This window comes from Camelus bactrianus, chromosome 20 (genome assembly GCF_048773025.1).
Source record: "Camelus bactrianus isolate YW-2024 breed Bactrian camel chromosome 20, ASM4877302v1, whole genome shotgun sequence".
Taxonomy (NCBI): domain Eukaryota; kingdom Metazoa; phylum Chordata; class Mammalia; order Artiodactyla; family Camelidae; genus Camelus; species Camelus bactrianus.
The window spans coordinates 33,451,072-33,476,517 of record NC_133558.1 but is presented as its reverse complement, the minus strand read 5'-3'; the positions used below and the strand labels follow the sequence as shown (position 1 = coordinate 33,476,517).

Genomic DNA, 25,446 nt, shown 5'->3' with positions numbered 1-25,446 from the left:
GAGTCTTATTAAATGTCCAACTGGCTCTAATTTAAACATAGCATTTTAGGGCCCTAAATATCAGGCTTTCCATGAGAAAGAACAGTGGTATTAATACCATTACACTCGCTAATTCCTTCTCCCATTCCTCCCTTTATTTCTTTTTTCTGTCTTTCTATCTTGCCTTCCTTTCTGTCCTTATATTCCCTTCATTTCTTCTTTCTGTGGATAATCACTTAATCTACATTTCTGTCTTCCTGTGTGCCACAGACCTGATGGTTAGATGCCAGAAAGCAGAGATATTTCTCAAAAATCAGTGCCCTCTCTTTCCCCTGTACCCCTGCCCTTGACCTGGGACACACAACCCTCCCCAGGTAAGAGATGACTGTAAACACACACACTTAAAACTCATCTAATTAATTCTTTCATTATTCACCTAAATTATCATAGTTAAATTGATAGGTGTGATTTTCTGTTGTAATTTAGAGGACTCTGGTGTGGCTGGATGTCCACTGCCAATTAGAAGACTTCCAGAGAACTGGCTGAAAATCTCTTCATTGCTTGTCACTGGACAAAGCCTATTAACTTTCCCCAGCTTCCCTTGACTCAATCAACCCTATGCGGTCCATGATGCTCCAGACAACTTGGGGGGGGGGGGTAAATTAAACAAAATATGTGAAGGCACCCTCTAACCTGTAAAAAGCTAAGCAAATAAACCACTGTCTTCATTATACTTTTCAAAAAAGGATCTTCCTTTGAATTTGCTTAAGTCCCAGTCTAAAGTGCACACCTATGCACTGGTTCTGAAAATGCCCATTGGAAGAAAATGATGTAGTGTCTTAACCGGAGTGATGAAACATCAAGATAGAAAAGTACACTAGACTTTCCCTCTGCCTGCCCTGGGAGCCCTACATCTGACAATGAAGATTTGGTTGTCTCACTGATCTACTCACAGAAGAGGAAGAAGGAAATGAAGATCATTGTGTATATCTCTATTTATGTCTGTCTATCTACCATCTGTCTGTCTGTCTGTCATCTGTCTGTCTATCTATCTAGAGAGGGAGCGATGAGGAGAGAGAGAGAGCAAGAGAGAGAAAGAGAAAGAGGGAGGCTGAAACACAGAAAGAGTGCCCATCTTGGCTTCACTTATTAAATCTCTCTCAAAAAACAGAAGAGGAAGAGGAGGAGAAGGAAGAACGCCAGGAAACAGAATATCCCTGGGTCTGGCAGGTCTGACTAAACACTCAGGTTGGTCATTAGCAGACCTGACTCTAACGCTGCTCCTACAGGATACCTGATGATCCAGTGTCTTCTGATGAATGTTTAGTGTTAAGCTGCTTTTTCTTTCCTAAACAAAGAGTCAAATGCATTGCCTGTGCTTTGGTTTCTTTAATGCCACTATTGTGCAGGGACTGGCTCAGCAAGCTAGGGAATAGCATGTGGATGCTGAATACAAAGAGGCAGCAGGCTCCAAACGCAGCCTCCAAAAGACAAGACTTGTCCCTGCACCCCGCATGGGATGGAATGAAACTCTGTTATGTCCAAAATTAAAAAGCCTGACCTGCGGGTCCTTAGAAGAGGAAAAGATTTCCTATGAAGGTGACATCTGGATTCTCTCCTTGCTTCTGCTACTACTGCTGTTTTTACCACTATTTTCTATATTCCCATTTCTTGCTGCCACTGTCAAAAGTAAAGTTTGGAAATACTTTATCCAGTCCTCCGACATTAAATTCAGGCAGGGAGAAGCTTAAGATTTCTCAAGTGGGTATATTTTAAAAGGGGTTAAAGGCCCCACCATTTCTTCCAGAAATTTTAATAAGCATATAGAAATAGCCAGCTGGCTAATCCTGGGAATATCCCCTCTCCCTGTTCATTTTATAGAAAGATCCTGTGGTCAGGAAATATAAAGCTTTCAACACATTGACCACAGTTAGGATTATAGCTTCATATGGGAGAGCTTTTTCCCACTGTCCTTTTCTGGGTGTTGGCAATAGCCAGCCGTCCTCTCCTGGGTGTTGAAGTCACCTTCACCCTTCACTCACCGGGGAGAACTTCAAGATTGACTGCACTAATGAGGGAGCCTGGAATTGAGACATTACATGTAAATCCATCAGTGTGATTAAACTTAGCATGCACACTGTGTGTGCTTGGTATTTTCAAAGAGCCTGGCTCTTAAATGGCTTCATATTTTTATACCTTTTGGCACCTTCATAAAAGGACTTAAGGAAACAGAATTTTTCCTCCACTGCTACAGATGGACTAAGGCAAATCTATGCTAAGAAGCTATAAAATAATTTGAAACGTCTCGGGTTCACTGGTAAATCAAATCGGTAGCGCTGCAGAATATTTTTAAATGTATAAAAATATATATATTAATAAAGTTACAAGTGTATATAAAAGCAGATATATGGCACAAAACCTATTAAGTTGCAAATAAAGTAAAACCTCATTAATTCAGACTCACTTAAATCAGAATTTCTGCCCTGACAAAGGTCTGGCTGAGCAGAAGTTTCCTTTACCATATCAATGGAGAAAAGGCTTGCTGAACAAATGGCTGGTATAAATACAGATTACAGGGAGAGTACAGGAACTGTCTAAGAGGACACACTGTGTTCAGTTTTCTCGAGCACCCACTTACACACACAAGTCAGAGTATAGTTACAAAGCAATCCTGTGTATTAATCAGAGCAATCTAAAAATTTCTAAGAGGTCTCTTCAATTATTACAGGTCCACTTCCTCTTGAAAGAGGTGAAAGTTCATCCTTTCAAAATAATCTGTAGCTCCAACTTCTTGCAAAGTTCTGCCCATCTTTCTCCAGTTGATGTAAATTAGTAAGTGTTAAAATATATCCCATGCTATTACACAATAATATGCTAGCATTGTTGTTTTTGCATTTCAGGCACTGTAACAAAACTTAGCATTTGCATATTTCTATGGTCCGTGGGGATACACACTCACGTTAGGTGTGGCAATATGGAATGAGAGAAAGAGCGGGGACCTTATCCGCTCTGCCATTTACCTGGAAGGTAAACTCAGGTCTCAACCTGAGCGTAGGTTTCTCATCTGGTAAAACTGAGAGAGGTGCTTTTGTACCCACTTTACATCTCAGATTTGTTGCCAGGATCAAATTAAGTCATGTTATTTAAGTTAATGAAAGTACTTCATAAAGCGAAATGCAAAATGTTATAACTATTTTATCTATATAATGGATACTTATCTTTGATTTAGAAGGAAATGTTGATAAGGCATATTGTATTAAAATATCCAGATACACATTTCAAATTCAATGACTACCTGAAAACTATACTATATCCCTAGCTTGGGATAAAACTTGAGTAAAGGAAATTGAAGCTACTCTTTCTACTTACCAGCGAGAGTGCATTCTTGAGGATTGAAATCATAAGATATTTTAGTAATTTGCTGAAACCTTTTATATTTTAAAAATCTGAGATTCACTGTATAGGTAAGTAAGGTTTAAATGAAAAGTTCACAAACGCACAGGGTTTAGGAAACACATGGGCCAATCCAAAGGATGGATAAAACTCTGCCCAAACCAGAGCTCTTACAGCCTGGTTCATCTGCCCTAATGTAGCCAGGACCTAGCACCATGGCTAGCACAGAGGAGGCACTCAACAATTCTTTCTCGTACTAAGCATCTCTTGGCGAGCTGTCAGCTCACCCTAGATAGAGCCACAAAGGCAGGATCCACATACTTGTCTTCAAGGACAAAAGACTGTAAATTTCACAAGGAAAAAGCCCAAGTCTGTACATCTACCAAAATTCATCAAATTGTACATCTGAAATATGTGTAGTTTACTGTACAGGAATCATACCACAATGAAGGTGTTAAAAAAAAAAAAAAAGCCCAGGTCTGTCTTGTTACTGTTGTATCTCCATCAGATTCTGCAATTTAGTAATTGCTCAACAAGAATCTGTTGAATGAATGCGCAAGAACTAACATGCCTTATGTAAGTTGATTATGACAGTCTTTACACTTGAGAGTTTATAACATGAAGTGGCCGAAGAGAGACTTTGACAGCAGGACAATGGGCTAAGTGCCATGTTCTCAAGTGCTCTAGAACACAACACACTGATTTGTAAACCCAGTTGTACGTTAGAATCACCCGACAATCTTTTGAAGCAATACCCATGTCTTAGATCAAGTAAGTCAGAGGATGGGGCTTGGACATCGGTATTTTTTTAAACTCTCTCTAGGTGATTTTAATGTGCAGCCAGGACTGAAAACCCTGGGATGGACGTTAAGAAAAGTAATTGTAGCAGCAGGTACAGGAGTTAGGAAAGGAATGTTTCTCAGATGAGGTGATATTTAGATTGGGTTTCTTTATCCCCCGACCCATCGAGCCCAGAAAAATGCTAAGATTTCTTCCCCTTCCCAATTTGCAACCAAGAGTCTTTTCTCTAGGGAGCATTCCAGACCCTCCGAAGTTCTAAATCCCAAGGACTGCAAGGCGCTCCAGAGAGTCTTCAGAGTCCTAAAGTCATACCTCCCTGGAGGGTAAGAGTCAACATCTCAATCTGGAGCAAGACTGAAACAAAAGGGGGACCAGGGTCCTTGTGATTCTCAAGTGCATGAGCTGACTAACAGTGTCTACTTCTCTTCACTTTGGGAGTCCTGAACATGCGGTCAGGCTCAAGGTGTGTGGTTTCAGCTTTAATGAGGGCTGGCACGACCTGAGAAGTCAAGGCATTATCTTTATCTGTTACAAGTTCCAAACATGCTCACACTTAGGTATGTTAACTTACACTCACTTTTATTTATCATAAGTGAACAACCTGGTCCACCATGTTAAGAGGGAAAATGATGGAGTTCTTTATCTTATGACCCCGACCTTCCAGTCCCAACTAATTTGGAGGAACAATTTCACCCTCTCTTTGTGACTAATATGAAAAATTGTGATGTCAAAAGCTTATCGGTTGTAAGGGATGTTTTTTAAATGCTGTACTTCAGTCCTATGGGATCAGATTTTTTTTTTTTAAGGCTGGAAAAGCCATTCTTTAAGCATCTGCAAAATGAAGTGGTCAGGTTGATGATGTGAAAAGACATGTTTCCATGTTAACATTCTGTCCTGCTTTAAATTCAGCCTATTAACGGTAGTTTCCAAATGCGTCCAAGGCAAGCAAGAGAATTTCCTGAGGTCAGAAAAAGTCAAGCCTCCCCCTAGTGCTTTCCACCTTTGTTTACAGATTCCAACATTAAAAATCATTTGAGGTTTGATCTCAGCACCACCGCCTTTGGATAGCGCCTTCTATTTGTCCCTAAGTATCTCAGCACCAAAGCAGTTCCCTGACCATGTTTCCTGGAAGATTATATCTACATTATTTTCATGAGTATAGGCAGCCCAGATGGGCTTTCTTGGTCCCCAGAAATTTACTCCTACACAGCTATTGCTCATCTGAATGAACGCCACAGCTCATGTGCTTTATTTCTCTGTATAAGGTAGGCTGGGCAAGAATAAAATGAAGGGGCTGGTAGGCTATCGAAAGCAGCCTACCAAAGGCACTGTTATTATTACTGTTTTCTGTCTCATCCTACTTATTCAAGGACTAGGAAGCAATGAATCAAAAAGATGCTTGACTGGAATGACAGGACAGGTCAGCTCTACAGATAGTCACACTCTGAGGCCCACCACCAGTCGATTCGTCAATTGTATTCAGTGTAACTGTCCACTGACAGACCCCACAGAGTTGGAAGGAATCCATGACCACCACTGCCTGTGTAAACTCTGGGAGAACAAGAACTTTTCCCCTCACACCTGTGTATTTCGTAGGCCCTTCCCTCATATCAATGAGATTTTACATCTAAAACCCTTGCCATGTGTATTTTTGTAGCCAGGTGCTTATGGAGCCAAAGACTTGTCAGGGAACCAATTGGACAGAAAAGAAACTTAACATGCATTTGATCAGCATCATGAATTATCTTATTAAACCAACCCGGGGTATGAATGATGGCAGGTCCAAAGGAGAATTAAAATCACCCAAATCTTCCCCATAGCTGAGAAGGGCCACAAAGGACCTAACTGATTATGAGGTTAGAAATGATGTTTTCAAGTTCCCATCTGGAGGCATGTTTGTTTCTTACTGTGTGAGTTTGTTCCTGAGTTCTTCAATGGTCTGTTTTGAAAGGGTGAGACTGACTGAAACAAATGCCTCTGTCTTCAGGACTTAAAAAAAAAAATCATTGAAAACAATGTAGGGATATAAATGTCTGTGCCCACAGCCAAGATAAAAAATGCAAAGTCTGGGCCACCTTGCCTTTAATTTTCTAACTGCTGTTTTGTAAGGCTGTGTCATGCTTCTCAGTTCAAACACGCTTTGGCTCTTTATTATTCATGGACCTTTTTCCCAGTCAGTGGTGTTGAATAATAAAACAGCCCAGGATCAAATGGGCCAATTCTCCACGCCTGACACCAACTGCTACTGTTCGCTGGGCTCTGCCAAGCGTTGCCTCTGATAATGAGTGGGATTTGGTTAAACAGTAAATTAATGAATAATGAAATATCCAGGTTGATCAGTTAGAGAGCACGCTTGCTTTGCCCTGGGCTAAACGCTTGGGGCAGAAATTACTCTCAAACGGCACTTGCCTGGCTGCTGGTCTGGATAACTATTTTACAGCCTATTGCTTGACAGAATGCTGGGGAGGGGGGAACCAGTGGGGGAGAGGAAAGGAGGAAGGACAGAGTTATTAACAGCGGAAAAAAAAAGAGAGAGAGAGAGGAAGAATAACCTAGTTATCACCTTGTAGGTTTCTGAACTGCATGTGTGAGAACAAAGTCACAAATATGATCTGGAGAAGCCTGAGTTCCAAAACTCCCAACACATGTTTAACATCAAGGAGCAACGATGAATGAAAACAGCCTTCTGTGTGTGCCTGTGCACACGTGAGATTAAACGCAGAACGATTCAACCGCAAGCTCACGTTCCTGTGTCCACGTTACAGCCAGGACATGCAGGGAAGCCACCCAGTGTCTAGTTGACAGGAAAACTCCACCCTCCTTTTAAGGTTTCACGCTCTGATGCTTAGACACACTCCCCTGTACAAACTGTAGAATATTAAAAATAGGACTTTTGCAAATGGCCTCCATTAGGAAAAATGTTTCACTGCAACTGAGATTCCAGGTGTGTATAATCTGTCACTTTCAACTTTAACTTCACCCAAGAGTTGTACATTGTTATGTACGTTTGCACATGCATTAGTAGTAGGTTTGCTCACTCAAGATCAGATATATGTTCTTTACAAGAAACCAGCTTTGGATCATCAGAAACTCAGAGAAGAATACCAAGAAGGACAAGGGATATTGAGAAAATGTGATATTTCGCTCAACATTTGTTTTGGAGATAAATTTCTCTAAATGGTTTAGCTCTAGAGTATCTTATTCTTTCAGAACTTGAGCCCCTTTCAAGTGGCCTCCAGATGGGTGGACTCTGAAGTTTTACACAGCAGAAGCTGACATACTTTTCCATAAATGGAGTGACATGCGGTGGTTCGTGTTTTGTCAAGCTGCTTGGGTTTGGTTTGGTCTGAGTTTGTTCTTCGGTGGAAGAGAGAGAAGTGCCTTCACAAAAGTGGGAGGAGAGTGAGACTGTTTCCCGGACCCTAATTAACAGTCCTCACAGCTGGAAGTAAACTCAGAACAAGGCTGGAGAAGAGGAGGATATTAGCTGCTGCTTCTGGTGCAGAGGTAACAAATGATAGGACTGTAAAAAAAAAAAAAAAAACCAAAAAACTGCCCCCAGACCAATCAGGAAAGGAGCAATATGAAATCACCTGTAGCTTCAGGGCACATTATACACTCAACTCCTCAAGGGCTACAAAGCAGCAAGGCCCAGTGGCTGTTAGGTCCCTAGTTTCATCCTACAAAACACTACCACAAAGTTTTTACCTCTCCACAATGGCACCCAAGCCCCTCTTCCCCAAGAAAAAAATCAAATGCTCTAATTGTCTTTATTACTTTCAGACATGGGCCACCAAACACAGATGTTCACTACTGAGAATTAAAGGAAGGGTAAAGGTCACAGGGACCCGGATCAGATTATTGGGCACCATTGTCTTGAATGGCCCTTATCTTGGAAGTAGAAAAGAATATTTGGATTGAACATAAAAGTACATGAATCCCTTCGTGGGCCATTTTGCTGGTAGGGCTCACCCCCCACCCCTCCTCCTAAAAATAGCAAAAGGGAAAGTGTGTGAAACAACCCACAGAGTCAGCTGTGCTTCCACCTCAAATATTGGTGGTTCCCTATCTTTACAAATCTCTAGCTAAAAGAATTCTCTCTTGAAAGCAAAAGCCCTAAAACCTAAAATGAAAAAAAGTAATAATAATTTTAAAAACCTTTCCTTTGTTCCTTAACACATGGGATGCCCATGGAAAAGAAAATTCACATTAGTAAATGTTGTTTTGCTGCGGCTGTTTTTTGTTTAGTCCTGCCATTGGGGAATTCCCATATTGTGATACTGTGTGTGTGTAAATAGCTCTAACCACAACCCCTAAAAAGGTCTGGTACCTAGTTTCTGGTAGAATCATTTATCAATGAGAATAGCATATACACAAAAGTCAACCTGGTCCAAAATTGATACTTCGATCTCTCCAAGCTAACGATGGCACATTTGTGTGGGGGGTGGGGTGGGGAGGGGGTGGCTAATGGAGTAACTTAGGTTTGGTTTGGTTTTACACTTGTTTTCTTTGTACTGACTGGGATTTACCCAGCCATATCTGTACAACCCCTGCCCGCCCCTTCCAAAACTTACAGTGTCGAGAGTTTAGCAGTAAAATCCACCACTGTGTAGAAGCTATCTAAAATCCTATTTCCCTGGACCCTCGGATTATGGTCGCACTCACTTTGCCCACTTGAACGGCCACTTCCAGGGAGTCAGGTATTTCCAAGCTCCAGCTTCTAATTGTGCATCCGGACGCTAGGTTCTAGCCTTCAGGACCGGAGGGTTCACACGGGGAGCGCTAGAACTCATTGGGTTGACTCGATCCGATCGTCCCCCTCAGTCTGCGCAGTACACGGGTCTTATCTGGGTCTGAGTTCCCCCAGAAAGACCTGCATGCTCCCCTTCCACGCCTCTGTACCCCACTGTTCATGGGCCAGCTTCTCCCGTCATTTGATAAACATCTGTACGGGAAGGGGCACGTGACTGTTCCAGAGGGGAGACTCTGACCTCCCCAGAACACTCTATGCATAGTCGCCCTGGCCGTGCCCTCCTCCCAGTTAAATGCGTTGGCTAATGACATCTGACAGCCACATCCTTGAAACGTTTGCTAATACGTCCGCGAACAGGCACGTCCAGGACGTTAACTGGTGGTCGAGTCACAGATGACTGCAGGGCTGCCCTCCTCCGCGCGGCCTGGGCAAGTCACGCTTTGCTAAGTCCACTGGCTATTATGCTGCTTTTTAAAAAATTTAAAGAGCATTCTTATGCAGAGGCCTCTCCCGGCAGCAGGTGTGACCCCTATTTGGGTCTGGAAGCCTCTCGCCTGAGTCAGCTCCAGAAGGCCGCAGCCCTTCGGAAAGAACGGGAAAAGCGAAGAGAAGTAGGGTGGGCAGAAAACAAACGGTTTCAAACAAAGTGGGCCAAAAACCGCCGCCTGACCTGCTAGTTTCAGACCAGCGTGGAACGTGTTGAATTTTTGAGACAAAACCGCTCCCTCAATCTGAGCATAAGCAGCTCTACAAAAAAAATAAAGACAGAAAGAAAGGAAAAGGAAAAAGAAAAGGTGTTGCCCAGGCTGGGGCCTTTTGCAAATGCCTGGACCCCAAAGGCGCGGAGCAGGAAGCCCGACGGGCGCAGCGCGCCCTGGGCGGTCCCAGCGCCCGGAGTTACGCCCGGGGCGCCGCGGCGCGTGCGTGCGTGCGCGTGCGTGCGTAAGCGTCCGCGCGTGCGCGCTCGTTGACACCCTGCCGTGCCGCCCGGAGAGCGTGCCTAGACGCGGGCAGCGGCGCCCCGTGCGTGCGCTCGGCGCGAGCTGGGCCGGCGCACGCGCGGTACGTGCGCACGCAGACGGCCCGGGGTGTGAGTGTCGCTGCGGTGGCGCCCTGTGTCGGCGTTTGCGGTCCGCGGCTGTGTCCTGGGAACGAGGGGGAAAGGCGGTGGGAGTGCGCCGACCTGTGACCGGGCGGGGGGGGGGGGGGGGGGCGGCCACGGAGGGACCCAAGCCAAGAAAGTGGACCCGGGGAGACGTCTGACTGACCTCGTCCTCAGGAATCGCTGGGGTTATTTATGAAGCCTGATTTAAAAGTAGTGGCTGCCAGGGAAGTGAAAAAGGAGCTCACCCCAAGCTATGAGAGAAGTTATAGTCGCAAGAATGCTGTTTATGACGGTATAAATCAATGGGAAATACGGAGAGCGTGAGTTTGGGATAGACACGAGGAAGCAAAGTCAGGAAGGAAAAATGAGTTTCTGCCCTCCGTTTTCTGCCCCCGCGTAGTTCCTTCCTTCCCAAGGAGCCCACGACTCCTGCGGGGAAGCTGGGAGAGGGGAGCTCACCCCGTCTAGGGACGGGTCGGCCCGGATCTTCCCCAAGTTGCAACGAAGCTCGCTCGTTACAGGGCCAGGGAATACATGCAAATAAACAACTTGGAAGATTTATGGGAAGGAGTTCAATTTTATAGGACTGTATTTATAGAGCCAGCGCCGGCTCACTTATAAATAAATTAATGGGAAGCAAGTTGGGAGTCGTGAGCGCCCCCAAGAAGACATACGTCCCATCGATCCAGTATATCTCTGGTGGCTCTAAACTTAGGCTGCCCGGGTTCCCAGGGGAAGGACCCCATGGAGCTATTTGCAAATGAAGGAAAGGAATGTGGCCTCATAAAAAAAAAAAAATCGGGTCTTCCTCCTAGCATTATTTTTAATCAGGGCCCATCAGCCACTAACAGGAGCGGACAGGCGAACAAGCAGGCTTCTGGGACGCTGCAAGCCGGGCATCCTGGCAGGCAGGAGCGGCAGACACTTCCTCCAAGGTCACCCCGGGTCCCCGCGCTGGGCCTGTGGTCAGGGTCCACCGTCTAGTAGGTCCAGCTGCCGGCTCTTTCCGTAACTCCCTCCGCAGCCTGGTAAAACGGTAATAAAAGGGCGGAGGAGCTGTACCTAGCAGCCCAGGGCCATTTTGTTAGGCAAGGCTGGCTCTGGCTTCCTACCTCTTTCCTTCCCTTTCCTCCAGTTCTTTCCCCACATTGGGGCCCCTCAGGACCTTGGGTTTTGCCTAGTAAAGGTGATTGCCTCATATCCTTGTCAAATGGGGATGGGAAAGAGAGATGGTTTGGAAAGCAGCTATAGGGTAATAGATGGCAAGTCTGTTTCTCGAGAGCTGGAGCTAACCCTTCTGTAGGAAAATTTGCTATAGCGGATGAAAATTACTAGGCCAGCCCCTCTGTGTAATCCCAGTGGCGATCAACCCCTCACTCTCCAGAGAGAGAAGAGAAGAGAAAGAAGGGGGGGGGGTGGAGAGAGAGGAAGGAAGGAAGGAACTCATTGTAATATAGCCGAGCCAGAAACAAAATCATATACCTATTTTCTTTATAGATAAATGGATCGTACACTCTCTTAATCGCACTTCCCCTGGGTTTGTTGTTGTTGTTTTATTTTATTTTGTTTCTTTTTCCCTTCCTTCTACTTCCCTTTTATTTTGGTGGGGGTGCTTTTCTTGGATTCAGTTATTTATAGTTCTAGCCATGATACCTCCCCACCTTCTTAAAATTAAGAAGCCAAGAAATGGGAGATATCACATAAAGAAGGTTCCACTGTCCCTTCTGTCTTTCCCTATAGGGAAGGCCAACTGGGAATGAGTCACCTGAAAGACAGAAAATTGATATGGGAGGCATATTATTAATGACCTGAGCACCAGCTATATGCTAAGCACTCTCATAATCCGGGGTTATCAAGAGTTAACTTTGCCAGTTATCCTTAGATGGATATACATATTGCTGTTTCTGCTTTTTATAATTAACTAGGCAATGCTGATGTCGGAAAGGACCTTAGGAGGCCCACATTTTACAGATAAAGACCTTGAGGTCCAAAGAGAAACAGTGACTTGTCCAAACTGTGTAACATCTTGGACAAATTTACTTTCCTAGCCTCAGGGAAGACACCCAAACCTTCGGATGAAATACAGATTGAGAAGATGTTTGATCACTGCAGCCCATTAGGGCTGGGCTGCAGCCCATTAACCCAAATGAGAAAAGCTCTGGCTTCTCTAGGCATCCTCTGAGCCTAAGGTAAGAACCAACCTCCTGAGACAGCCTCTTTCCTCCCCTCGTCAAGGGGGCTTTGCCTCATTTCTTTATAGAGAGCCTTGCACTGCTGGGGAGGTCAGGGTTGGGCTCAGTCCTAAAATGAGCCAATTAACTCATCCAGATCCCAAGACGTGGGGTGCAGGAACCCAGACCTGATCCTGTGGGCCTCTCTTCTTCACCGTCTCCTTCACAGAACATCATGCCAGAATGCCATCCCACCAACAACATGAGGGGAGCAGCAACTTTGACTTGGACCCAGAGGCCCTTAGCTCCTGGGACACAGAGTCTTTTAGTTACCTGGGAAGTAAATTTGACAACCTCATTTTTTTTTAAGGGCAAAATAAACCAAGAGATGCAGTTAACATGAGCTTTTATTGCAAATCTGGTTAGAAATAGGAGAGAAGAGTATCAATTCAGAATTTAAAAAAAAAACTCGAAAACACCTCCTAGTGAAAACAAAAGTGTCCATTTTTTGGAGAAGCAAAATTTATTTATTGTAACGAAAACACTGCCTGTGTTTCGGTGACGGGGGAACAAAAAGAAAAAATTTCTTGGCTATACTTCTGTGTACGATTAAACAATATCTATTCAAGAAACTGAAGATGAAAACACAACAAAAACACAACAATCTTTTTATTTATGTAAATCAGATCAACACTGGACAATAAACCAATTTCTACCCATTACCATAACAGCTTGTCTATAAAGAACAGAAAAATTCAGATAGGATTCTACCTAGGGTCAAGCGGGTTTTTTTTTTTCTTACCACCCATTCACAGAGGTATAGATTCACAGATAAATAATCCCAAACTACTTGCTCGCCATATTTACACATTCCCATTAAATTAAGCATAAATAAATATATACAAACTTAATATGGATACCCTCCAGAGCTCTTCTCGTGAAGAGTCAATAGATTGATATTTCTAGATTGTGTGGCAGAAATAATGTTAATGAATCAGACACCAACTCAACAGAGGAGTCGATTTTGGCATTTAAAGAAGAATAGTGTTGCTTCTACTTTTTTAAAAAGAAAACAAAATGAATTTTGGTATCTCTTCTTTTCTTTTTAAACCCGATCATTTAACATACATCAGCACAGGAGGGAAAACACTGTTTGGGCTCTTGAGACAACATCAGATGGTTTTAGGTTATTTCCTTTTCACATGATGTATTACACATACAGGATATCAGATGTGATGACAAATTCTCTATAAACACTCTCAGGAGGAACAAGTTGCCCTTTTAAGTAAGGCTTTGTACCGGAGGAACTGTGTGTAGATAAGTTTGGGGTTTTGGGCTTTCCATTCAACCAAAGTTTTCATAGGATAGAGAATAATTGCTTGAGAGAAAGTGGTTTCCTTGGCCAAAGAAAATAAAAAAGCCACGTCTTTGAAAGTTTCTTCAGTTCTTTATGTAGGGGCGGAGAAAGCTAAGGACGTGGTGCCAGAGTGAAGGAAAGAAAATGCAAGCTAACTGGGTGGGGGGGGGGGAGAAAGTTACCTTCCCAGTTTGGGGGAGAAGTTAAAGGTCACTTCCATGGTGGAGTCTCTTTTTCTGCTCTTCCGAGAGTCACGATACAAGCAGGAGGAGGCAAGGTTGGAGAGAATGGTCAGGAGGCCTTTAGAACCTCCAAAGGAACTTGCAAAGTGAAAAATGTGAGGGCAGCGCTATCACAAGCTGACGCCTCCTTTCTACCTTTAGCTATTTGGGTTTGGAATCGAGGATTTAGGAGTGGGCACGTGGCTTGGATACAGTGTCTTAAGAGTGCAGGGGGTCGGGGGTGGGAAGAGCTGCAACTCACCTGTTTAGTTTGAAAACAAGGCTCAAAGGGGCTTGCTTTAAACGTTTCCCTTGACTTAAAAGGCAAACCTTTGCGTTAATCCCACTGTTTATTGATTTATGGGCCCAAGGAAACCAAATCTTTTAATAACTCAATTATCAGATAAACGTAGCGGGCCTGGCTAACGAAAGCAGGGGGTCGGGGGTCGTACATGAAAGGAGAAGTGAGGGAGGGAGAAGGGGCAGTGGGTTCTCTGGGGGGAGGCGGCGGGGGAGGAAGCCAGGGGCGGGAGTTCCTCCGCCTGGGCACTGGAGGAACGCACGGAGGAGGGCGAAGGGCGGCGAAGGAGCCTGCGTATCCCAGCAAAATTCCTACCCCATCACCCGCTTTTAGGAGCCCGAGGCTGGAGAGTTTGCGTCCTGACAAGGGCGAGGGAAGCTTCCGATTCCCTGGACATTTCTAGGCCACTCGCCCTCGGGGAGCAGGCGCCCGGGGCGGCCGCTGGCACCAAGGGGCTTAGGCGGCGCTGAGACCCCAACCGCCTGCAGCCCGCCGGGCGCCGCCCCGTTACCTACTGGAGAGCCGGGCTTTCTCGGTCGCCTTAGGCCTTAGGGTGAGACCGAGAGCGGGAAGGGCCCCCGCGGCCCGCCGGCCCCTCCAGCGGCTGATTCTATGTCCTCAACACGGCGGGGCGCGAGTGGCCCCCGCGCTCTCGGGACCTGCACAGTAAGAGCAAGGCGCGTCCATCGCGTCTCTCGCACGTCACACGCGTGGGGCGCGTTGCCCTGCAAGGAAAGGAGACGATGGTTTTCAGTGCGGTTTCTCCCGGCCTTTGGCAATCAGAACACGTCTAATGCGAGTGGCCAGGCCCTCGGACAAAGGCGCAGGCTTCTAAGCTGGGGAGAGACGGAGTGTCTACACTCTCGGTAAGGTCTAGTTCCCGGCCTTTGTCCTCCTTCGACTCATCTATAACTGAGCCCTGCACACCCAGAGGACCCCAAAGGAGCTGGCGGTGGATGGCAGGGATCTGACATCAACCATTGCCTGGGCCCTCCTGGTGACCTAAAACCAGCTCCCTAACTCCCTCCCCCGTAAAAATGTCAGCTCAAAGCTCAAAACAGGTTCCTAAACCCCAGCCCTCCAACCTTCTCCCGGGCCAAGGCCCATGAGGCTGCAGGCCTAAAATCCCAGTGCGTTCTAAATATAAATCCTGCAGAACTGACCCCTGGATCTTTATTGTCAAGGGATGCTGCAGAGGTCCTAATGTCCACTTTGTTTAAAGAGGTGACTGTACCCACACTAAACTTAGAGACCTATGTCACCAAGTCCTACCCCTGGGGAGTTCCCACTGCTTTGAGGAGCATGGGTTCTGGATCTTACTTCATGATAATGCTCAGATGAAGCCCAAGAAAGGAGCTAGGCTGCCAGAAGTGAGAGATATTAAATTCATGAAACTTTATCCACTGGGAATAGTCCCAGTATATCCAGATGGTAAAATTCAAAGCTGAAATACATCTCCTTTCACTTTGCATTATTTTAGTATTATTGCCAAACCAAGTGCACGTCTGGGAGGAGAAAAAAAGCCTCATTCATAAAGCATCTTGTAAGAAAGAAATTGTTGCTGAAACAGGGAGTTTGCACCATCCTCCTCCCCATGACCACTCGAAAAGCTGCTGCTTTCCAGCAATCGCCAACGAGCCCAAAGAAATGAAATCCATTTTAAAGGTGAGGCAATACTGTCAAAATATTGGGCTCCCAGAACCCTTACTCCTCTCCCCTAAAATTCATTTTGCAGCTCCCCACTTCCCCGGAATTCCGCGTTGAGGTATCCGTTAGCAACTAGACTCAAAGCTGCTTCAATCTCTTATTGGCCACTTTTTCTAAATTATTCCCTTTGAGCTTCTTTAAAGAAGTGCACCTGCAGAATTCTGACACACAGGCTTTGATTAAAAAGGGATCGGATTTTTTTTTTTTCTGTACCTTATAGATTGTGTAGGAAGCCCAAGTCCTCTTTGAAGAAGCTCATAAACCATGCGGGCAAAGCTTTGGAAAACAGAAGAGAATGAAATGGTACATACCCCTCCGAAGGAATTACATACTAATCAACGTATTCATATTGTGGTTTTGTTTTACTATTGTTCTTAAAATTGGTAGATGACACAAAGTGTAACAAATGCAAGATGCTCTGTATGCAGATGGTGGCAAGGCTGGTAACTAGGAACGTTTCTGAAGGGAACTGATGATGCGTCTGAATCAACTTAATTGGTCCGGATTTTCCTGGGCCACCGGAGCCTCTGCTGGGCCGGCCGGGCCCGGAGAGCTGCCGCCACCGACTGCGTCCCCGCGGGCCTCCCGCCCCGCCCGCCCGCCCGCCCGCCCTCCCTAATTATGCAGACGGCCCAGGAGCTGGGCCCCGGTGAGTTAAGGACTCAGGGCGGGGCGGGGGCGGGGGCACCGAGGGGACCGAAACACCGCGTCAGAGGGCTAGCCTTTTCATCCCGTTAGATTCCCGTGACAGCCGAGGATGGGAGGGCAACGGAGAAAAGGGCGGCTGGGAGAGGAGGGAGGTGAGGTGGAAGGGCGGGGACTGCGAGAGAGTTTCCTAAAAATATATTAAAAATTAAAAAAAGTTCGTGCGTCTCAATCAACCAGCTCTCAAAGCACTGACACCGACAAGGTTTCTCCGATTTTCTTCCAATAAGTTAGCGTTTTCTCACGTTTAGTCTTATGTTTATTTTCCAAAAGGGAAAAAAATCATGGTTTTCTTTTTATTATCAGTATTACTAAGCTCGAAAGAACCGAAGTGGAAAATCCGGACGGTTGTCTCCAAGTGTATCTTGAAATAGACACTGAGAACCGATACTGTTGCTCCGTTGTACGCCTCAGTTTTTTTTTAAGTTATTTAGCTTTTTTTTTTTAATTTTGATTGTATGTGTATTCTACCTAATATAATTCTTCCAAAGCCAATCCAATATTTTAAAGCTAAAATTAAATTTCTTTCTGTTTTCCTTTTGTATTTAAAACATTTTTCCTTTTTTTTTTTTTAATTTTTCATTTCCTGTGTTTCTCCTCCTTGTCGCCAGTTTTACTACCTGGGCCTTCCCCAGACGTGTGCCTGTTAGTGGTGGTGTTGTTCAAGAACATCTTGTCCATGCCTTTGAGCGCCTCGGTGAGATAGTTCTGCAGGGCCGTGAGCGCGGCGCAAATGGCCGGGGCGCCGAAGCCGTGCGTGATGAGGCTGAAGTGCGTGAGGCAGCTCTGGATTCCCGGCTCCAGGATGGGGCTGGGCCGGCTGTTCCCGATCGGCGTCCGGTCCTGAGCCAGCAGATCCGTAAATTCTTTACAAAGTTGCCTGCCAGGGCGGGGTGGGGGTTGGAGAGGGGGGAGTGGGAGGGAAAAGGAAAAAAAAAACCCACCCTCAGTGTCGTTGTCATTGGCATTAGAAAGGAGACGCTCACACAAGCCCAGAGGCGCCCGGTCACCGTGGAGCCGAAGAGCGAGGCTAATGCGGGCGATTCCGCTCTGTTTCCTTTCCCAGCGCTCTGCCTTCTAAAGCAGCTGGGACTGGAAGGAGAAGGGGGGCGGGGAGGTTCCGCACCCCTCCCATCCCCAAGCCTGGCCTTTCCCCCCTTCCATTCTTCCCCCCTTCATTCTGAGACTGCATACACCCGGCTTTGGGAACTCCATCAGGCTTTAGCATCTGGAAGATTTGGAATATTCAGTAATTTTTAGCTTTTACCTGACAGTTCTTTTAAAAGCCCTTTATCTCCCCTCCTCTCCAACTTCTTGGTGATCAGGCTCAAAAAGCCCTGAAAGATTTAGGGCCCTGGGCCACAAGCCTGTCCCTGCCATGGAAGCAGATTGCTGGAGACTTGCATGGCCCAGGGCAAGCAACTGTTTCTTCCAGGAGAGAATGCTGACTTCATTCAAAGCAAAAAGCTGTTTACCTGCAGTATTTGGGAAGGGAGGTATTCCACCCACCCCCTCCCTTCTTTTTCCCCTTTCTTTTAAGTGTAGGCTATCGAAGATCTTTGTACAACAGGACTGTTGTCCATATAAAAGGATTCCCACATTGTTTAAATAAAACCTAAAGGTAGTTGGTTAAGACTCCAGGGAAGGTAGATTTTTTATTTGTTGAAGGTTTTTATTTCCTCAAGGCACTGACAATTTAGAGGAATTTCCCAGCCTTAGAAATCCTATGTGCCTAACTATGGACTGAGTTTATTTGAGAAATTTTTAATATAGGAGGTGGGCCAAAGGATTTTACCCCTGAAGGTCCAGTGGCTTGGTTCACCCAGTGGTCAGAGGCATGGCATCCCCAAAGGTCACAGCCTTTCACAGACTGGCAGACTTCTGTCAGCCTGCCTCCACCTGGTCTGTAGGGTGACCAGAAAAGACAAACTACAGAACTCCAATCCCAGACCTCCCTAGGATGGTCTGACAATTGGTGACACCTGACCTGGCCAACCGGTGACTGTGGCAGATCCCTGGAGGCCGATGTGGGTGACCCTGAGGCAACTTTTCCCAGGGGACTCCTCCTTAGGCCAAACTGGAGGGAGAAAAACCTCTTCCCCCAACCTGCAGCAGCCAAAAACAGGCTTTGGTTTTAAGGCTGCTGGGTAGACGACACCGACAGGCCTCCCCTGTCTACTGGCTTCTCTGTTTGAAATGCACAGATACATCCTCACAACCAGGAAGAAACAGGTAACAATTCTGATCTAAATAGGGCAGCTCTTCAGTCAGAGGTACCTCAGAATCACCTGTGGGGTTCAAATACTCACATCCAGCCTCCGCCCTCACTGATTCCCATTCAGGGGGCCTGGGGCTAGGTCCCCGAATAATTATCTTGAAAAAGCTCCCCAGACAGTTCTGACATTCACCCCAGGTGACGAAGTACTGGCCTAAGAGAATCCATAAGGCTTCAAGGTGGGGGGAAGTTACAAGCACTCCTTAGGGAAACAACAGAGTTGGCTGTGGAATCCTGTTACCTAATTTATCTACTTTGGTTTTATTTTTTCCCCAAAGTACCTCTGCTTTACAGTTCCCCTGCCACTAGCCACCAGGGCATGGAAGAGGAGGAGAACTGCCTGACAAAGATCCATTATACTGCTGGTTGGTACATAGGAGGAAAACCTTCTAAAAAGAGGGTGGGTGCCAGGTTTTGATCGTTGAAGGAGATGGTTAAAGGCTTTCCTTAAGTTTGTACTCATTACCAAAGTGCCAAAAAGGAAATTCTGAACTGGGGAGAACAAATGCTTAGAGTCAAACATTTTAAATCTTCAAAGCCCAAACCAGGGTCTGTAAGCAATTAAAGTTCTGGGACATTAATATTTTTTGACCCTGCGGAAAGGGGCAATCAAATTCCAATCACGTCTCAAAAACATCTGGACAAATTTGAGCAAATGATTTTTCAGCCTTCCATATATTTCTTTAAATTACGCTGTCAACGGAACAAACCGCGTCCCCGAGCACTAAATAAATGAGCGCCGCTGTTTGGGCCGCGCCTTCGAGAGAAACGTGCGGGCGCACGCAGCACCGCCCACTGCAGGCCTGAGCCGGCCATAAAACACCAGCAATATGACATCGAAGCCAAAGACGGGAGTAAATCAAATAAATAGAAAACCCACTGTAAAAGTTCAAATGAGCTCTAGACCTAAATTTAGCCAGAGATTTACTATTTTCCCCTCTGGAGTTGTAGTAAATTTCACGTCTGTGGAAGATGCCAAACAGCAACGTTGGAAACAGAGTAATTAGAGCTGCGGGTAGAGATGGGTACACGTGGGTGACATATAGACACCGTGAGCGAGCACACGTGGCTGTGTGCATAGGACAGGGAGATGTGAAACCCAGGCAGAAATATGCATCCCGGGATCCAGGAAAGAACTGGAAAAAGGACCCATCCGGAAAAGGTCTGCCTGACATCCCCAGGGTTGCGGAAGTGAACTGTAAAAAGCGTGGATTTGCTTCATAAAGCCATCTTTTTCCAGAAACTTGGAAATAGAGAAGACAAACACAAACACACAGCCCATAATCAACGCTGAAGGGTGGGGGTGCGGCTGGGGGCGTTGTGGGGCGGAGCTGGGAGGGCTCCTAGCCAGCAATCAACGGGCTTCGAATTCTATTTCCACCACTGAGCAGTTTCCCTGCCCCGCAAGGGCGTCTGCACTGCGGCTCCCACCGCCTCCTCCCAAGCCAGGTGGCTCTGCAGGGTGGGAGTCCAGTCCGGGATGAGGACCACGGGTCTGGGGCACTCACTTGGTGGCCAGTAGCATATTCTTTCGGGAGTGCAGGTCACTGGGGTCCGTGTGCTGCCGGTTCAAATACTCAGAAACAGCTTTGGCAGGAAACTCTGTTTCACAAATGTACCCAAAATCCCGAGCTAAGTGAACAGCTTCTCCTGAAAAGACAGCAGAAGAGGAAATAATCAGCACCCAGTCCCTAACCATCCCAGGGCAAGAGGCGCTCCCTGGTCAATTCCGTTGTTTACAGAAGAGGCCAACTGTTGGGGGCAATAGCAAAGGTGGGACTGACGCCCAAACTAAACAGGGTTCTCGGGCCATAATTAAAGTTGATGGAACAAACTTTGCTCCTGCTGATCATCCAGCCTCTGCCTGATCATCCTTCCAGTCAAGTCCTAACTAGACATCCCTTGAATAGCTTCAGGTCTCACACACCCCGTGCTTTGTTTTGAGGGAAAGGTGGGCGACTATGTTCAGGAGCCACCTTACAACTGCACCTAGAGAGATGACTAGATAGTCAAGCCAGATTCTCTGCTTCTTTATTAAAGTATCTGTTACACCTGCTTTAAATAAAATGTAAAAAGCCTTCCTATCTTTTGTATCTTCCTATAATAATTAATGTACACAAATATAAATTCATGTGTGTATATGTCCACATATATTAAAGAATACGTGTAAATCATATATGGATCAGTTTCTATCCAGCAGTGAAAGATTCATTCTCCTTGTCAGTTTCCTGCTAGTTAGATTTCAGATTTCTCCTCTTCAGAGGTTTCTGTCATCATTCTCCTAGTTAAGGACTTTCCACTGCACAAAAGATGACACAGCAGCTAAAGAAAACCTGGACAGCTGAGAGATTCCTCAGCTTACGTGGAAGCCCCTTTCGAATAAAGCATTATTACCCCTTTAAAGCACAGCCTTAGGGGTTCAAGAGAAGATCCCAACATGAAAAAGAGGTATGTTGAATTATCTCATAGCTATGCTATTTTTAAGGAGCATGACTTACTTTTAATCATTAGCATAGTAACCACGAAATACTTCAGGCATGGTGCTTACAACAACTCATAACACTGGAAACTGCCAACTAAATATTGGCATTCCAGTGGGTTTTCCAGTTTCCTCCCTTTTCCACCCAAATCCCTGTCTTGGGCTGAAATTACCTTGACTGCTTTTCAAAATGAAGTTTGCGATATTAGCAATTCCCTGAAGGGCAAAAAGGTAAAACCCCCAGGCTGAGAGTCAACCTCTAATAAGTGGGGTCTAGAAACTTGGTGACCGCTGCCCCTGGAGGGTAAGTTTGGGCCAAGCAACTTTGCCTTAAAGATACCAAAGTGCAATGCCTATAAATGTGATGACTTTATGGTTGTTTCTTAAATATTCTAAGATAACCTCCTCCAAAAACCAACTCCCCAAAGGAGTGTCATAATATCACACCCATAAAAATAGAAGAAAAAAAATCAAGACCTCCATGTTAGACCCTAGAGAAAATCCTACAGCCTTCTCCATTAGGTCCCTCTGGCTGTATTCCCTATCCTTTCCACACCCCACAACTTCAAAGGCAGATCCTCTTGTTCTAGACTGTGGAGAAGACCCTGTTTATTACATACCATAAATTTCATCCCCAATCCCAAAGTAATGAGCAAACCAGAATGTGTCTGCTGTAAGTATGGGCTTTTAAATTCACAGTTGAAGATCATACATGACTCCCCCCCCCCATGTTTCCTCACCCCTCCCCCATTTTCCTTAGGTCATTGAAGTTATAAAGCTATGTTTCAATAAGTCCCAGGTAATAGGCCCTGGAAGTGACAAGACTTTTAAAATAACCATTAGAGGTCATGAATTCAATAATAGTGTCATAAATCGGCAATGTGTTTTCTACTACTGATGATTCAGAGGTAAAATCTGGGATGGAGAAGGGGTACAGAATGGATTGCTGCTTACAGAGTTACTCTTGCAAGAGTTCATACCACAGGTGTTTCAGGCACTGTGTCCTGCACCTGGTGACAGCGGTGACCCCTGCACTGGCTTAGAGGCCAGACCTGAGCATTCTTCAGAGCATGGGGACCCTTGCACAGGTCCCTTGGCCTCTGCACAATCGCCCCTCCCTCTAAGTAAAAGGACCTTTGAACTTCTCTCAAGCAGTCGCTTGACATCCAACTCATAAGGGCACAACAACTGCAATGATTTCCAGTTAATCATGAAACGTGTAAAATGTCAGACTTCAGCCAGCAGTTAAGCTCAGCCACTTCGTGAAATGGCCACATGTCTTGCTTACCTTCCACCAGGGAGGTGAGTAACGTGACATTTGCTGCTTTGCGCCTGCCCGCGGGTAAATTCAAACCGATTTTTTCTAGCCTTTCTCGCAAAGATCTCCCCCCATTTTTCGATTTGGCTCTGAAATTGCAAGAATTAACATTCTGATTAACCTCACAGTGTTCCTGAAACAAAGTTTAGACTTAGCAATCTAAAGCCCAGTGGAGCTTGAAGAGGTTTTAACTTGAGGTTAGCACATTTTTTTTCCCCTTCCTTTTGGTTATTTGCTGATAGTTTGCTGAGGTTGGCTTAATTTCTGCAATACAGAGCATAAAAAAAAAATCGAGTCGTTTTCTTTTTTTTATCTCGTGAGAAAAAAAAATGATACCAGATGGGAATAATTAGGGTGTAGGTGGTAGGTCCAGAGAAGGTGCACACACGCACCGAGCTCTTTCCTTGTCATGCAGCCAGTGAGGTGAGCAGAAACTGGGCAAGCACAACCTTGCCAGAAAAAGGGATAGGACTGGTTGGTTCAGAGGAGAAGGCACAGGCTGGAACAGGTGGACTTTGAGAGGATGGGGTCAAGAGTCACTATAAAATGGAGTTGGGTTAAAAGGGGAAGGAAGACGGAAACATGAAACTAATGATGATGGTGATCATAACAGTAAAACTAGCCCTTGAGGGAGTTCAGTTCTGAGATAAGCACTTTATACTGATTATCTCACTTAATCTCATAGTACGTTTTAGACACACATCGTTGATGCCCAGGGGTGACTGAAAGAAACTTCCACATTCTGGGGCTCAGAGGACTCGCCTGAAAACTAAACTACAAAGTAGAGCAGAGCAAGAGGATTCAAGGTGAGGAAAGTCTGTAGGTCACACCCTTACTTCCTCTTAAGGATCCCCCTTGATGTGCTAAGGTCTGGGCAAAAATACAAGGGAAAAAAACCAGTTACTGTACTGTTTTGCTTTTGCTGTACTGTTCACTCCAGCCACTTTTAGGAAATAAAGGGACTTTCAACCCCTCTCCGCATAGGCTAACTTGGAAAGTTCATCTCATGCATTGTCACCTTCATATCAGGGACACTATAAAGAGGTTCAGGCATTGGCAGGGATTTTTGGGGAAGGCTTTGAACCTTAAGATGGAAGCCATCTCCTCCTCCATTTTCCACAAGGAGCCTCTGGATTGTCTTTCTCCAATATTGGGGAGCATGTGAATGGCTCCAAGGAATACTGTCAATATTTCTAAGGCGGTGTCTTATATAAGTGGTGGGACTGATTCTGAAGTCACGCAAGTCTCGAAGAAAGCTTTTCAAACCGCGGGGCAAAATGTATCGATGGGATAGGACCAACTTAGTCAGCAGCCAAGTGCACTTTGAAACAAAATAGGTATCTGAGTACATTGCAGGTACGAAGGGGGTTGCTCCACGAAAGTCCTGTTTCAGATTAGCGTGTGTAGGTTGTGGGTACCACTCAGGCTAGAGTGCCCCCAGGGCTCCTGGGGGGTGGGGAGGAGAGGGGCGCAGGGCTGGGAAACTGGAAGGTTCCGTGGCTCGCAACATGGGCTGGAAGGCGAGGCTGCGCGTGCCCAGCGCGGAGCACGTGGCGGCCGCCGCTCTCCGCAGGCGCTTTGCGGAGCCAGTTGCTAGGCAACCGCGCCCCATAAAAACTGGTTGGAGGAACTTTTACCTTCTGAGGACGCCGCCGAGGAGAGATGCATTGAGGCATTCGGGGGGCGACAGGCGTCTCTGAACTTCCCCCACCGTAACTTTGTACTTTGAAGTTGAACTGAGCAGAGACAAGCGGCCGGGGACTGAGCAAAACACCTCGCCGGTGTTGACCGACATGCCTCCCAGGAAGCCATCTTTATTCATCATTAGAGAAGTCACAGATTTGGGAGGAACCGGAACTAGAGAGAAAAAAAATATATGCCATAAAGGTGACCGGGTTTCGATCCTGGTGACCGGAGGATAGAATGCGTCGCTGCGTGCGCAGAGGCGAGGCCAGAGGACTCGCGCCAAGCGGAAAGCTGCAGGAGGAAGTGTTTGTTCCCGTGGAGCTGGGGTGCGTTCAGAGCACTGTGTACCGACAAGTGTAAAAGCCATCACTCCTCTGGAAACTTACCCCAGGTGTGTGGACATGTGGGAGTCTCTTGAACCAGTCCTGCTCGCTACACAAATCAAGAATAACAGGCTACCCCAAGTTTGGATTGTGCTGTGAGGCCAGGCAAATCCAATTCCATCACATGCTAGCTGTGTGACCTTAGACACCAAGCTGAACCTCTCTGAATCTTAGTTTCCTCATCTGTCTTCTGAGAATAGTAATTGTATTTGGTGCTTAAGTCTGAAGCTGATTATCCATATAAGTGATATAAAATAGTTGATTATCCCTATCAGTGATATAAAATAGTAATACCAATGGTCTTTATGGGAACCCATCCCTCCTCGCCTATTGGATGCAAATTATTATCATCACTGGCTAGGATCAGGAGGGTGGGCCCCAGCAGTCACTGTGCCCAAGATCAGCCGAGTAATACCATTAAGCTGGGGAGTTTAGCTCAAAAGAGCTGCTCATTTCTCTAAAGTGGATCCCATTCTTCTGTACATCATAACAACTGATTCATTTAGAAATGAACCCAAATGCTCCTCTCCAGTGAAAGCAATTCCACAGTGACATGAATTTTGTTTACAAATTAACGTAAAGCACCGGCTGGTGATTGTTTGGAGCAGTTATGATTTACAACAGGTGCCCAGATCAATCAACCAATCACTCTAATTCATGTGAGCGGCGGTCTTGCCTTGCCCCAGTTGTTTCATTTCGGCAAGTAATTGATAACAAACCGCACTCAAGGTATGTTTTATGCAGAAGTTAATAAGAGCTGACAGCTGGTTGCCACTGCTACCCAGGCACAGTCAGTCTCTCCAGCCTGTATT

The 25,446-nt window shown here is 45.8% G+C and overlaps 1 protein-coding gene and 1 long non-coding RNA gene across 8 annotated transcripts in view; both read right to left on the bottom strand.

Moving 5' to 3' along the window:
* Positions 1 to 9,906, bottom strand: part of LOC123613911 (uncharacterized) — a 380,673-nt gene extending 370,767 nt beyond the window's left edge. For both annotated transcript variants that reach the window (XR_006721338.2, XR_006721341.2), the window contains exon 1: positions 8,839 to 9,906. This is a non-coding gene — a long non-coding RNA (uncharacterized LOC123613911). The remainder of the gene's footprint in view (positions 1 to 8,838) is intronic.
* A 2,950-nt stretch (positions 9,907 to 12,856) lies between these two features.
* The window catches only part of TFAP2B (transcription factor AP-2 beta), a 29,328-nt gene continuing 16,738 nt past the window's right edge, over positions 12,857 to 25,446 (bottom strand). For 2 of the 6 annotated variants that reach the window (XM_074348883.1, XM_045509300.2), the window contains 5 exons: positions 24,203 to 24,422; positions 22,536 to 22,654; positions 20,277 to 20,418; positions 17,114 to 17,373; positions 12,857 to 16,064 (listed from right to left, as the gene is read on the bottom strand). In XM_074348883.1, coding sequence (XP_074204984.1) covers positions 16,003 to 16,064; positions 17,114 to 17,373; positions 20,277 to 20,418; positions 22,536 to 22,654; positions 24,203 to 24,422 — 803 coding nt within the window. In that variant the 3' untranslated portion in view covers positions 12,857 to 16,002. Of the gene's footprint in view, positions 17,374 to 20,276; positions 20,419 to 22,535; positions 22,655 to 24,202; positions 24,423 to 25,446 lie in introns of all 6 variants that reach the window. The other 4 variants (XM_010973875.3, XM_074348882.1, XM_074348881.1 and 1 more) reach the window with 3 other exon arrangements.